The sequence below is a fragment of the Schistocerca cancellata genome, chromosome 7, assembly GCF_023864275.1.
Source record: "Schistocerca cancellata isolate TAMUIC-IGC-003103 chromosome 7, iqSchCanc2.1, whole genome shotgun sequence".
In the NCBI taxonomy this organism is placed as follows: Eukaryota; Metazoa; Arthropoda; class Insecta; order Orthoptera; family Acrididae; genus Schistocerca; species Schistocerca cancellata.
The window spans coordinates 161,294,082-161,309,950 of NC_064632.1; the positions used below are offsets into that span (position 1 = coordinate 161,294,082).

At 41.2% G+C, this 15,869-nt stretch overlaps 1 protein-coding gene across 1 annotated transcript in view; it reads right to left on the bottom strand.

The window, feature by feature from the left end:
* LOC126092683 (UNC93-like protein MFSD11) overlaps nucleotides 1-15,869 on the bottom strand; it is a 215,703-nt gene that overhangs the window by 56,903 nt on the left and 142,931 nt on the right. Inside the window, exon 8 of the mRNA XM_049908405.1 lies at nucleotides 6,694-6,833. Within this exon, the coding sequence (XP_049764362.1) occupies nucleotides 6,694-6,833 (140 nt within the window). The remainder of the gene's footprint in view (nucleotides 1-6,693; nucleotides 6,834-15,869) is intronic.

Genomic DNA, 15,869 nt, shown 5'->3' on the forward strand with positions numbered 1-15,869 from the left:
AGCTTGATTAAAATGTTACCTTAGGGCGCGCCGGAACAGCTTAAATTCAGGGATGCGGCGAAGTATCTATGAAACGACGAAGCAGCGAAATAAAATTCTGCTATGGCGGTAATTCCTTCTTAATCCAATACCAACCTGCACATCACTTTGTAGTGAGATCTGTAATCTCCATTAATAAACAGACATTTAAGAAGAGAAAACGTTTCAAAAGAAATTTGACGGTGACGTGTTTTCTACATAGTTCTGATAGCATTTCATTTACTTCCACCAGCAAACCAGTAATTTGAGTTGATTTTAATGCTACAGTAGCTTTACTCTGGCACTTTCCTAATTTCTGTATTTTGCGTTGCTGAGCCGTAACAGATACTTTCGTAGTCAATGTAAGGTCGTATTATAGCGCGATGTGTGTTAATGGAGATTGTTGAGTCTGCTCCCCAACAAATGCTTGTCACAGCGCGAAGAATATTTACGGAACCTTCACATTTTTTAATTACACGATTAATATGATGTGACCATGTTATATTATGACATACGCAAAGCGCTAAGTACTTGACCACTCTTTTGACTGGTAATATAAAGGGTCCTAATCTTACGTTTCGTATTTCGTTAAGCCACTGTCTGGTATATATGCACACAGCTGATCAATGAAGCGGTATGTGGAAACATTCATTAAACCCTATCATAGCGTTATCCATCTACTTCTAACACTCAGATGTTGCTTATGCTTATGGTTTTCCAATTCTGTAGTTTGACTTAAGCATATTGTTGATTGTATTTGATCTGTCTGTTTCTGGTACAAAAAGTGCACCAGGTCTATTAAAGTTAGTTTCGAAAGGAAGAATTGTAAAGGAAACCCACTTGCATTAATTAACCATACGATTTAAATTATTTTCAAGGCTGAGGTATGTTTATTAAATATTTAAATTGACCATTTCTCTCACATTACGTGCACTACCTCATTATACTTACAGCTTAGAAGCATCAAATTTAAGAGTTTGGGAATTGATTCAATTTCCATCTCAACCTTTTAGATAAGATTTGACATAACATTCATTATTAATATTAGTTTTCTGTAACAAAATACAGGTTGTAAAGAAAAAGTACTCCATATTTTGAAATGTGGTAATATAAGCCAAAATAAGATAAAAATGTCCAGTAAACATGGGTTTTAGGGTATACATTTTAGAGCCCATGTTTACTAGATTTTTTTGTTATTGTTTACCCATATTACACCTCTCAAAATACGGAATACTTTTTTCGCCTTGCATACGAAATACGTGTTTACCACATATACAGACATATTCCTCATATCCTCTGTTTTTAAAGTAGTAGAGTTTACAGAGCCTGTAATATCAATCCTGATGTCGCAACTTCGTATTTCTCAACATTCTAGTTATAAAATATGTCTCAGTGGTCTTCATTTTGCAGGTTACGTTGCTGGACTGTCTGATCAACTGGACTGAATGGTTTTATAATCATGGGTGATGTGTTGGTGGTACGCATGGCAAGAATGACTTCATGCCGTTTTCTTGTACCTACTCACTGGTCTTCTGGAGTCATAAGGTAAACGTTGATGCATGTTTGGCAAAGACTGCACATTTCGTCACTGTCTTTTTTTTTCAGATTAGTATCTCGAAACGAAGTACAAAATTCGTTGAACGTTTCTTTGAATTGAACCTCAGCTCATATTTCTGTTCATCTAATTGACAGAGCGTCCATTCTTCTGCCAGTTATGGAATTTTCCAAAGCTTTAGCCTTATACTTTAATTACTGAACATTAAAACGACTGTGAATTTAAGCTTATTCGTCTTTGCAGCTTTTGTCCCTTTGGTCCAGTCCCCTGGCACGTAAACACACTGTTTCGTTTTACTTACTTTTCGAATGTACCAGTGTCAGCATCGCTAAGCAATAATGAATTCCCACACTGGAGGAACTTCAAATGCATTTTTAGTACTTTCACTTCAGGAGCTTGAGATGGTTTTAACAGAGACAGAGCTAATATGATGTTTTGATTTTGTCCAGCGCACGAGTCTGAAAATAAAACTACATGCTTGAAGTTTCGAGCATTTTCTCTTAAAAATTCGCTGATAAAAGATGCTGATGACATGAACTTCATCAAAGCATTAAAACTGAAACTAAAGTTTCGCTGTTTATTTACAAAACATTTAAATGAAAAAAATACACCAAGAGAACTACTGTGACCTGGTTTCATTATAACTCTGAAAGTAATTGATTGCACAAATGAGTGGAAGGGGTCTGTTCCCATTTGGTGGATGAAAATTTAAAAGCTGGTTCAACACAACACTGTAAACGAATATTCTATTACAATACAGTTGTACGAATTTACAATATACTTGCAACAAAAGTGGACATCGTCACTTTAACTCCGAAACATCCAGTTATTAATGTTTGGAGAGATGATTATTTTGTCTCCAGTACTAAAGTTGTACAAGGTGCGACAATAAAATAATGAGACTGATTTTCTTTGCAAGATGTGGCACCTCTGCAGGCTTGCATAGGCGCGATATCTTTGACCTTGGTCTATAAGCTGCTTCTAGTCCAAGAGGCACATCGGTGCAACTGCTCAGTCGTGAGTTGTGCTGTAATAAGTTAACACGTGTTTGTGTCTCTCGTCACGGAAACGAAGAAGCGCATAATATTGCGCAACAGTATGCCATGTTTTTGCGTTAGATTGGGTGAAAACACGACGACAACTTACGGTAAGCTGCAGAAGGATTTTGAGGAGGAGGTTATGTCAAGACCTCAAGTTTTTCGTTGGCATAAAATGTTTAGTGAAGCCAGAACGAATTTTGAAGATGAAGACCGCAGTGGACGACCATCAACCTCACCAACGGATGTCAACTTGGCCAGGGTGCGTGAACTCGTACGACCTGGTCGAAGATTATCCGTAAAAATGATTGCAGAAGAACTGAACATCAATCGAGAAGCGGTTTGGCTAACAATAACTGAAGATCTTCTTATGAGAGGGATTTGTTCAAAAATGGTCCCAAAAATATCTCACCATAACAGCGAGAAACACAGAAAAATGTGGTAGCCGACCTGATAGAGCAAACGGAAATCAATCCAGAATTGTTGAGCCGTGTTATCACTGGTGATGAAAGTTGGTTTTTTCAGTAAGATCCAGAGACAAAACGCCAAAGTTCACAATGATGCTCAGAGGGATAACCCAGACCAAAAAAAGTTCGCATGTCAGTCAAAAGTGAAATACATTCTTGTGTGCTTCTTTGATTCCAAGGGAATTGTTCGTAAAGAGTGAGTGCCTCCTGGACAAACAGTTAACCAATATTACTACAAAGAAATTTTAGAAAGGCTTCGTAAAAGAGTTCTTCGTGTCTGTGCCAAAATCGCTGACAATTGGATTCTGCATCATGATAATGCGCCATCCCATACTGCTCTATCAGTACAGCAATTTTTAACATCAAAACAAATTTCAGTACTACCACAGCCACCTTATTCACCAGATATCGGTCCGTGTGACTTTTTTCTATTTCCAAGAGTCAAAACAGCGGTCAAGGGACACCATTTTCAAACAACACAAGATGTCCAAACAGCTGTGACGAGGGTCTTGGAGGATATTACAGAAGATGAGTTCCAGAAATGTTACCATCAATGGCAGAAGTGCTGGAAAAAGTGTGTGCAATCAGAAGGGAACTACTTTGAAGGAGACAACACTAAACTTGACTAAAACTGTAAGCAACATTTTTTTTCACGTCAGTCTCATTACTTTATTGTCGCACCTCGTATGTCTCAGCAGCTCCTGTAGATGTGTATATCACACCCAAGTTTAAGGAGGGTGTTGGTTTGACTTTTGTTTATTTTGTGATGAGAGATCGATAACTCGAGTATCTCTGCAAGTGTATCGTAAAGTTCAGTTGACATTGTTTCCTTAGATGTCACACTCACTTCATAAGGTCAAGAAACCTTACATCAAATTCAAAGTACAAAGATACGTGACACGTTGCCCTACTCACTGTATTATCGTTGCATCAGTGCATAGTGTACCAGTATGTAAGGAATGAGGATTCAGATGTGCGAACAGACTTTTCGTGGCCAGCATGTATCGACTACGTAAGTCAGGTGACTATGATACGACGTAAGGTTTGACCGTAAGGGCACTGCAGATTTTAAATGTCCATTATTGACAGATCTTGTTCAAAAGTATCGTGGATCCACATGCATCTTAACAACTTCCATTTCATAAGTGGAGTGAACTCGATTTAAAGCTCTCAAGACATAAACGCGAGGGCGTTTTGCTTGTTTGTGGCACGTGTAACAACTCGTATGTCGCTATTTTTAGATTTCGCTGTAAGTAAAGAAGGGATAGCCATCACTATTTTTCGTTTTGAACTGAACGTCATCACATTGTCGAGTTTCTTTTTTAATAAATTGTGTTGTTGGGGTGTTTCAAAATGATTTCCTACTCCTCCAAAGTGAAAATATGCCGAAAACCTTTGCATTTGGAACTATGACATACAGCAAATTAGCGATTTATCACACCATAAAATATTTTTAGGGACGCATTTATTCTGTTTTTACTTCGTGTTACAATCGAATTAATGTCTATTCATTCTTAGGGAAAGTGAAATATCAATCGCACATAATCATTGACCACGTTATAGGAACTTTGGCGAGTGTAAGATAAGCACAATAATTTGGAAAACTGAATAACACGAAGGAAATGAATCAGATTGTCTATGTAAAAACACCTTATATGCAGATGAACACTGATCGAAGTGAGTGTAAATTCAACGAACTGACTGGCAGCACCTTCCACACTATTAAAGCGCGTTGTAAATATATGGCCATAAAGGATGCTATGCTTGACATTAATCAAGACATAAAGCATCTCTTAGTATCTACACATCAATGTAGATTACAGTCTTTATGTAAAGGGTAATTTCAGGAACTACTGTAAGAATTTTGATATGGTTTTCACTAGCAGACTGATTCACGAGCAAGTATAATTTATTAGCATTGCGTCAGACAAGTCGTAGACACTTCGTGTTACCTGTGCGAATCCGGAAGAGGGGGCTCTCATGATAACTATAAACAGACCTTAGTTATACTTAGTTATGAAAAGTAACTTTTACTCAATCAACAAATTTCGATTTGCAACCGTAGCAGAAACAATGCGGCATCACTGCTGTTGACAGTAAATTAATTGTTGGAAACACATTAATACGTGCAATACATCAAAGTTTCGGTGTCAGCGCAAAATGTAAACAACGGCGACATACCATCGACACGAAACTGTTTTGGTTTCATACCGGCGACACGCTCATTATGCTCAATATGGAGATATTGCTGCCCTGTGCGTTGGTGATACTTGATAGATGCGGTTCTTACTAAGGCGATGCAATATGCCTTATGACACGTGATGTGACTCACGACATGACGCAGAAGCAACCTGGATTGGTGAAGCAGGTAGAGACATATAGAAGGAGGGATTGACTGTTTCACACTGGGCCGACAGCGATACAACACCGACACGATTCTCTGTCGTACTGCCTGGCGCAATTCTGAGTGCTCATTGCTCCATGCAGCTGTATCTTACGATACATGGAGAGGGACCTTTCAAGCCATTGATGTGCGTGCAAAGAAATTGTCTTATGTAGATGAAGCAGTGCTACACCTGTCTCCGTAGTTAATTTCTCAGTGACACTTATACTTTTTGCGTAAAAAATTAAAAACCATCGTTTTGGGTTTTGCGCGCGTTCTTCGCTATGCAGCTTCTCTCATTGGACTTTGAGGAAACTATTCGGTAAAAACTATAAAAAAATGCTTTTACGGTCTAATATCACAGCTTGGTAGTGAACTGGTTAAAAATGGTTCAAATGGCTCTAAGCACTAAGGGACTTAACATCTGAGGTCATCAGTCCCCTAGACTTAGAACTACTTAAACCTAGGTAATCTAAGGACATCACACACATCCATGCTCGAAGCAGGATTCGAACCTGCGACCGTAGTAGCCGCGTGGTTCCGGACTGAAGCGCCTAGAACCGCTCGGTCACAGAGGCCGGGCAGTGAACTGGTTATCTTTTCAGGTTTGCCCATGGTTATTGTGATACTTCGAAATGAAGAAAAACGCAACGCGTATTTAGAAAAGTTTGCAGCAAAAAATGTAGTCACTGCTGACTTTGTTTGGTACATTTCAGGTCATACAACACTGCGTACCAAATTTAGCTAACATATCAAAATTGTTTTTACTGCTGGAAGAGGAGCTATACTTCTTTCTAGTCTAGAGTAAAAATGTGATGTATTTGGAAGTCGTCCGCGACGAGGCTGATAGAGACGTGCCGCACGCAAGGCTGTTACCGCCAGCTGTGTCCTGCTGCTTGTCGTATCGCTTGTGTGGGAACACGAGTGTCGTGTAGATAACCGTCGCTCTTGCCCTGTTTATTGGAACGTGTCGTACCACATACTGCACTGCCTCAGAGGGAACTGTGCTATAATGTCTGAGGCGGTGTAACGGAGATGCCACAGCAGGCCTCAGGTTTTGTAGAGAAGCGGCGCAGCCCCTCCACACTGCAGCAGGTCGGCGCCGCAGAGCAGGACGTGGGCTACTCGGCGTCGCACAGCACGGCCATGGCCTGCCGCTGCTTGCTGCTGCACACTGCCGGCTTGTCGTCGCCGTCGCCGTCGCCGTCGGCGCTGCTGTCGCCGTCCGCGCGCGCGCCGTGGCGCCGCCGCAGGGACGCCTCTGCCCGGCTGAAGGCAGCGGTGGAGACGGCGCAGCCCACCACCAGGACCCCCAGCTGCGCGTGCAGCCCCAGCCACCGGCTGTACACGAAGCTCGCCGCCGCGCCCACCGACTGACAAACACACCGCCTATAAACACTCTCTAGAGACCAGCACTAACATAAGCAAAAGATCACTCAGCTCACACACTGATTGCTCATCGGCCGCTGCGCACCTACACTGCTAATCCAATTCATGAAAAATTACCAGTTCGTGACACTCATGTGGGTGTGTCAACTCTAAAAATTGTTAGTCCGCCTAAACAGCTCATTCAAAAGGATTTAAATACGCTTAATCTCATGTTAGTAAATTGTCGAAGTGTCTGTAGCAAGATCCCCGAGTTAATCTCCGACATAAACTGTAGCAATCCCAATATTGTATTAGGTACCGAAAGCTGGTTGAAATCAGACATAAAAAGCAGCGGAATTTTGAACTCTGATTGGACAATGTGTAAGTAGGCTGTTTAGGTTCTTATGTTGGTAACGCCGCCGCCACGTAGCGCTCTCTGTATGAAAATCACTGGCTGTGCTGTGTGCAGTCTGTGGCTAGTTTGCATTGTTGTCTGCCATTGTAGTGTTGGGCAGCTGGACGTGAACAGCGCGTAGCATTGCGCAGTTGGAGGTGAGCCACCAGCAGTAGTGGATGTGGGGAGAGAGATGGCGGAGTTTTGAAATTTGTAATACTGGATATTATGAACTGCTATGTATATTATGATTTTTCAACACTATTAAGGTAAATACATTGTTTATCAAAATCTTTCACTTGCTGACTATGCCTATTAGTAGTTAGTGCCTTCCGTAGTTTGAATCTTTTATTTAGCTGGCAGTAGTGGCACTCGCTGTATTGCAGTAGTTCGAGTAACCAAGATTTTTGTGAGGTAAGCGATTTGTGAAACATATAGGTTAATGTTAGTCAGGGCCATTTTTTTGTAGGGATTTTTGAAAGTCAGATGGTGTTGCGCTAAAAATATTGTGTGTCAGTTTAAGCACAGTCTTGTATAATTCTTCTAAGGGGACGTTTCAAATGTTTAGGAAGGATAGGACTGATGCTGTGGGAGGTGGTGGTGTTCATTGCAGTTAAAAGCTGTTTAAGCGCAGTTGAGATCGATACTGCGTCGGACTGTGAAATAGTATGGATAAAGCTGTCAATCAGACAAGGATTGACCATTGTATTAGGATGTTTTTATAGACCACCGGCATCCGTAACAAACGTCGCGGAACGATTCAGGGAAACTCTTGAGTACATAGGAAGTAAATATCCAAATTATCCATTAATTATAGGTGGAGATTTTAATCTAGCATCCATTGCCTGGGAAAATTACACGTTTATCACAAGGGGCAGAAGCAAAGATTCGTGTAAAGTTATTCCAGTAGCGCTCTCAACATACAACCTTGAGCAATTGGTTGGAAAACAAACTCGAGATGGGAACATATTAGATATCTTGGCGACAAACAGACCTGATCTTTTTGAGGAAGTTAATCTAGAAGAAGGTATTAATGACCATAATGTCTTTGTGGATTCTATGTCAGCGGAAGCTGAAAAAAATAGCGTAGAGTTTTCCTTGTTTGGGAAAGCAAATAAAAGTGTCATTAATGAATATCTTCATAGTCAGCTCAAAGTATTCACTGCGGGACACAAAGATATTGAGCACCTTTGGTCGGAATTTAAAGGTATTGTCCAGCATGTGCTAGAGAAGTATGTGCCTAGCAAAAGTATAAGGGAGGGAAAGGATCCACCTTGGTACATCATACATATTAGAAAGTTGCTGAGAAAGCAGAGAATTTTGCACAGTCGTTTTAAATGTAGCCACTGCCCCGCTTACAAATTGAAATTATGCGAAATGAAAGCAGCTGTCAGAAGGACAATGAGAGATTCTTTTAACGAATTTGAAAGCAATATTTTATCTGCAGATTCTAAAAATAACCCCAAAAAATTTTGGTCGTACGTAAAATCTATGAACGCTACAAATAATTCAATACCTTCTCTTGCTGACAGTATGGGTAATGGGTAATGTAACTGATGATGATAAACAGAAGGCCGAAATTCTAAACCTAGCTTTCAAAAACTCTTTTACGATAGAGGACTGCAGCACCATTCCCCCTTTCAATTATCGAACAAACGAAAGGATGGCTGACATAGTGTTTAGTATATCTGGGATTGCAAAACAGTTAAGATCCTTAGCCGCCAGAAAGGCATATGGCCCAGACGGTATCTCCGTAAGATTTTATGTTGATTATACTATAAATATAGCACCATTCTTATCCGTCATATATCAGAGATCATTGGAACGGCGGAAAGTTCCACGGGACTGGAAAAAGGCCCAGGTCATAGCAATCTATAAAAAGGGTACAAAATCGGATGCACATAATTACCGGCCAATTTCACTGACATCGATTTGTTGTAGAATCATGGAACATATTTTGTGTTCAGATACCGGCTCCCAGGTTGATGCCATATTTCTCGACTTTCGAAAGGCGTCCGACTCAGTTCCGCACTGTCGCTTGCTACAAAAAGTGCGCGCTTACGGCCTATCCAATGACATATGCGGTTGGATAGAAAGTTGTCTAACAGACAGAGAGCAGTATGTCGTCCTGAACGGGCTAACTTCAACAGAAACAAGAGTAACTTCACGTGTGCCCCAGGGCAGCATAATAGGTCCTCTGCTTTTTACGATTTACATAAACCATCTGGTTGATGGTATTGACAACGGCATTAGACTATTTGCCGATGATGCTGTAGTCTACAGGAAAGTAGTATCACACGAAAGTTGTGAACAAATCAATGAGGATTTGCAGATAATAAATGCGTGGTATAATGACTGGCAGTTGTCTCTCAATATTAGTAGGTGTAACCTATTGCGTATAACAAGGCGAAAATCCCCATTAATGTATGAGTACAAAATAAATTATCAGTCTTTGGAAGCGGTAACATCAGTCAAGTATCTTGGTGTGACTATTCGAAATGATCTCAAATGGAATGATCAGATTACACAAGTAACGGGTAAGACGAACTCTAGATTGCGGTTTATAGGTAGAATCCTGAAGCGATGCAATGTTTCAACAGAGGAAATATCTTACAATACGTTAGTTCGCCCAGTCTTCGAGTATTGTTCGTCTGTATGGGACCCTTACCAGTTGGGTCTGATTAAAAAAATTGAGAAGGTCCAAAGAAGAGCGGCAAGATTCGTGACTGGTACATTTAGCCATCGCGAGAGCGTTACAAATCTCATAGAAAGTTTGAAGTGGGACACACTTGCAGATAGACGACGCGCTAAACAGAAGGGGCTGCTCACTAAATTCCGAAATCCAATCTTCACCGTGGATGTAGAGCATATATTACTACAACCAACTTTCAAATCGCGCAATGATCATCATTCAAAGATAAGGGAAATAAGAGCTCGTACAGAGGCGTTCAGACAGCCGTTTTTCCCTCACACGATCCGCGAGTGGAACAGAGGGGGAGAAATATGAGTTTGGCGCGAATTGTGCCCTCCGCCACACTCCGCTTGGTGGCTAACGGAGTATATATTTAGATATGTAGGTGTAGATCAGATTCTTCGGAATAACGTGTTCCACTATTGCAACGGTCCCCAATGTGGGGGCAATTCCCCCCTGAGGGGCGATATGAAATCTTCTGAAGGGTAAAAACTAACCGATTCGATTCTGTTTCAGCAACAAAACTAAATTATTTTCGAAACGTCGTTACTATAAACACAGTTCTGTATGTCTATAATAGTGACTATGTAAGTTGTCAATAGTCACTTCTTCACAATTAGCATCTTTAATGTGGTGTAAGTTATGGGTTCCTCACATAGTCCACCCATTACACAAATATGTTGTGCTTTGTCCCATACATCGCTGATGATAAAAGTGACACATATACATACACATACATATACATATATCGCAAGAAAATGTCTTCTCAAAGTTGTAGCTAGTCCAGAAATTGCTTCATTACTCTCATCGAAACAGATAAATGAATTAATTGACACAATGACTCAGCAGTAACTACACTCATAAATTAAGTATAATGCTGATACATGGTGAAACAACGATCTGGTGGGCGGTTTGCGGGTTTAAATCACCTCGGAGTACGACCGTGCGGTGCATTTGACCTGCGGTCGTCGCACGGTGGCGCTGGCAGCAGTCCACATACGCAGAGGTGTGTTGGTGCATGTCATAGTACGGTGCAGCTAGTGAGTGTGCAGACGTTTTCAGACGTGCTAATGGTAACTGTGTGTTGAAAATGGCTCAAAGAACACATATTGATGACGTTATGAGGGGTAGAATACTAGGGCGACTGGAAGCTGGTCATACACAGCAGGTCGTAGCACGGGCCCCCCGTGTGCCACAAAGTGGCAAGGAACCAGATACCAACCCTTAATGTCCTTGGAAGGGACCTATATGGACGTCATGATTTGATGGTGTGGGGTGGGATCATCATTGGTGCACGTACACAGAGGAACTGTAACAGGTCAGGTTGTAAGACGTATACATTGCCGGCGATGGGCGAGGCATGACAGAATCTCTGACCAGAGAGTAGTTTATCGTTAGTTGTTGCTTGTCGCTTGTCTGCGCGAGTCGATAATAGTCCGGTGAAGTCTGGTGAGTCGGCGTGAGTCGGCATGCGTCGGCTGTGTGCTCTGCTCGGGACTCTGGTCAGGACTCTGGAGGATGAGTATTGTTGTAGAAGGTAAAGAAGCAGCCTTGCGCATATTTAATAATGTATGTTAATTGTAATTTAATTTGTTCAAAAAAATGCCCCAATAATATTTTTTATAATATAAAGTAACTCTTTTAAAGAAAAGCATTCATTTTAATTTAAAGAATTTCCAATGCATTATCATTGCATCCAAGAATAAAAAAAAAATATATATATATATATATATACGCCAGCATTGCACGAAGCTGTGTCGAAAAATGACTAATTAAGAGCAGATATAATTACAGTTTTATTGAGGTAAGAATTTTTTGCTTTTTTTTATTCAGAATACAGGGCCGAAGGGCAGCGCTGCTGTCCTCATAAAATCCATCAGGTTACAAAATTTTTTTTTATTATTTTGGTGTTAGGAATATTTCTGTTTCGAACTTGACACTAAATGAGAATAGAATTTTTGTGGTAACATTAAATGTGAATGGATTTCTGCACACAGACTATAAATGCAAGACAATTTTGTTCAGAGGTTATAATATTTAAAATTCATTTAATTATTATTCTTTGGGTAGGTTACACTTGGCTCATTTTCATTTTCATTTTTTGTGGAGAGGTTACAAGGTGTATCGGGACGTCATTTTGCACTACTATGTCCGCCTCTTCAGGGTGCAGTGGGTCCCACCTTCCTCCTAATGGATGATAACGCACGGCCCCACCGAGCTGCCATCGTGGAGGAGTAACTTGAAACAGAAGATACCAGGCGAATGGAGTGGCCTGCCTGTTCTCCAGACCTAAACCCCATCGAGCACGTCTGGGATGCTCTCGGTCGACGTATAGCTGCACATATTAAAACCCCGAGGACACTTCAGAAGCTCCGACAGGCACTGCTGCAAGAATGGGAGGCTATACCCCAGCAGCTGCTCGGCCACCTGATCCAGAGTATGCCAACCCGTTGTGCGGCCTGTGTACGTGTGCATGGTGATAATATCCCATATTGATGTCGGGTACATGCGCAGGAAACAGTGGCGTTTCGTAGCACATGCGTTTCGGGACGGTTTTCTCAACTTATCACCAATACCGTGGACTTACAGATCTGTGTCGTGTGTGTTCCCTATGTGCCTATGCTGTTAGCAACAGTTTTGTGTAGTGCACATTGTGTGGCACCCCATTCTGTAATTATCCTTAATTTATCAGCATGAGTGTACATAACGGCTACTATAGCGCCTTACACAGTACTATTATTATTACTATTATTATTATTAACCATGGACCATGGACCTTGCCGTTGGTGGGGAGGCTTGCGTGCCTCAGTGATACAGATAGCCGTACCGTAGGTACAACCACAACGGAGGGGTATCTGTTGAGAGGCCAGATAAACGTGTGGTTCCTGAAGAGGGGCAGCAGCCTTTTCAGTAGTTGCAGGGGCAACAGTCTGGATGATTGACTGATCTGGCCTTGTAACAATAACCAAAACGGCCTTGCTGTGCTGGTACTGCGAACGGCTGAAAGCAAGGGGAAACTACGGCCGTAATTTTTCCCGAGGGCATGCAGCTTTACTGTATGATTAAATGATGATGGCGTCTTCTTGGGTAAAACATTCCGGAGGTAAAATAGTCCCCCATTCGGATCTCCGGGCGGGGACTACTCAAGAGGATGTCGTTATCAGGAGAAAGAAAACTGGCGTTCTACGGATCGGAGCGTGGAATGTCAGATCCCTTAATCGGGCAGGTAGGTTAGAAAATTTAAAAAGGGAAATGGATAGGTTAAAGTTAGATATAGTGGGAATTAGTGAAGTTCGGTGGCAGGAGGAACAAGACTTCTGGTCAGGTGACTACAGGGTTATAAACACAAAGTCAAATAGGGGTAATGCAGGAGTAGGTTTAATAATGAATAGGAAAATAGGAATGCGGGTAAGCTACTACAAATAGCATAGTGAACGCATTATTGTGGCCAAGATAGATACGAAGCCCACATCTACTACAGTAGTACAAGTTTATATGCCAACTAGCTCTGCAGATGACGAAGAAATTGAAGAAATGTATGATGAAATAAAAGAAATTATTCAGATAGTGAAGGGACACGAAAATTTAATAGTCATGGGTGACTGGAATTCGAGTGTAGGAAAAGGGAGAGAAGGAAACGTAGTAGGTGAATATGGATTGGGGCTAAGAAATGAAAGAAGAAGCCGCCTGGTAGAATTTTGCACAGAGCACAACTTAATCATAGCTAACACTTGGTTTAAGAATCATGAGAGAAGGTTGTATACATGGAAGAACCCTGGAGATACTAAAAGGTATCAGATAGATTATATAATGGTAAGACAGAGATTTAGGAACCAGGTTTTAAATTGTAAGACATTTCCAGGGGCAGATGTGGACTCTGAACACAATCTATTGGTTATGACCTGTAGATTAAAACTGAAGAAACTGCAAAAAGGTGGGAATTTAAGGAGATGGGACCTGGATAAACTGAAAGAACCAGATGTTGTACAGAGTTTCAGGGAGAGCATAAGGGAACAATTGACAGGAATGGGGGAAAGAAATACAGTAGAAGAAGAATGGGTAGCTTTGAGGGATGAAGTAGTGAAGGCAGCAGAGGATCAAGTAGGTAAAAAGACGAGGGCTAGTAGAAATCCTTGGGTAACAGAAGAAATATTGAATTTAATTGACGAAAGGAGAAAATATAAAAATGCAGTAAATGAAGCAGGCAAAAAGGAATACAAACGTCTCAAAAATGAGATCGACAGGCAGTGCAGAATGGCTAAGCAGGGATGGCTAGAGGACAAATGTAAGGATGTAGAGGCTTATCTCACTAGGGGTAAGATAGATACTGCCTACAGGAAAATTAAAGAGACCTTTGGAGATAAGAGAACCACTTGTATGAACATCAAGAGCTCAGATGGAAATCCAGTTCTAAGCAAAGAAGGGAAAGCAGAAAGGTGGAAAGAGTATATAGAGGGTCTATACAAGGGCGATGTACTTGAGGACAATATTATGGAAATGGAAGAGGATGTAGATGAAGATGAAATGGGAGATACGATACTGCGTGAAGAGTTTGACAGAGCACTGAAAGACCTGAGTCGAAACAAGGCCCCCGGAGTAGACAACATTCCACTGGAACTACTGACGGCCTTGGGAGAGCCAGTCCTGACAAAACTCTACCATCTGGTGAGCAAGATGTATGAAACAGGCGAAATACCCTCAGACTTCAAGAAGAATATAATCATTCCAATCCCAAAGAAAGCAGGTGTTGACAGATGTGAAAATTACCGAACAATCAGTTAATAAGCCACAGCTGCAAAATACTAACACGAATTCTTTACAGACGAATGGAAAAACTAGTAGAAGCCGACCTCGGGGAAGATCAGTTTGGATTCCGTAGAAATACTGGAACACGTGAGGCAATACTGACCTTACGACTAATCTTAGAAGAAAGATTAAGGAAAGGCAAACCTACGTTTCTAGCATTTGTAGACTTAGAGAAAGCTTTTGACAATGTTGACTGGAATACTCTCTTTCAAATTCTAAAGGTGGCTGGGGTAAAATACAGGGAGCGAAAGGCTATTTACAATTTGTACAGAAACCAGATGGCAGTTATAAGAGTCGAGGGGCATGAGCGGGAAGCAGCGGTTGGGAAGGGAGTGAGACAGGGTTGTAGCCTCTCCCCAATGTTATTCAATCTGTATATTGAGCAAGCAGTAAAGGAAACAAAAGAAAAATTTGGAGTAGGTATTAAAATCCATGGAGAAGAAATAAAAACTTTGAGGTTCGCCGATGACATAGTAATTCTGTCAGAGACAGCAAAGGACTTGGAAGAGCAGTTGAACGGAATGGATGGTGTCTTGAAGGGAGGATATAAGATGAACATCAACAAAAGCAAAACGAGGATAATGGAATGTAGTCGAATTAAATTGGGTGATGCTGAGGGTATTAGATTAGGAAATGAGACACTTAAAATAGTAAAGGAGTTTTGCTATTTGGGGAGCAAAATAACTGATGATGGTCGAAGTAGAGAGGATATAAAATGTAGACTGGCAATGGCAAGGAAAGCGTTTCTGAAGAAGAGAAATTTGTTAACATCGAGTATAGATTTAAGTGTCAGGAAGTCATTTCTGAAACTATTTGTATGGAGTGTAGCCATGTATGGAAGTGAAACATGGACGGTAAATAGTTTGGACAAGAAGAGAATAGAAGCTTTTGAAATGTGGTGCTACAGAAGAATGCTGAAGATTAGATGGGTAGATCACATAACTAATGAGGAAGTATTGAATGGGATTGGGGAGAAGAGAAGTTTGTGGCACAACTTGACCAGAAGGAGGGATCGGTTGGTAGGACATGTTCTGAGGCATCAAGGGATCACCAATTTAGTATTGGAAGGCAGCGTGGAGGGTAAAAATCGTAGGGGGAGACCAAGAGATGAATACACTAAGCAGATTCAGAAGGATGTAGGTTGCAGTA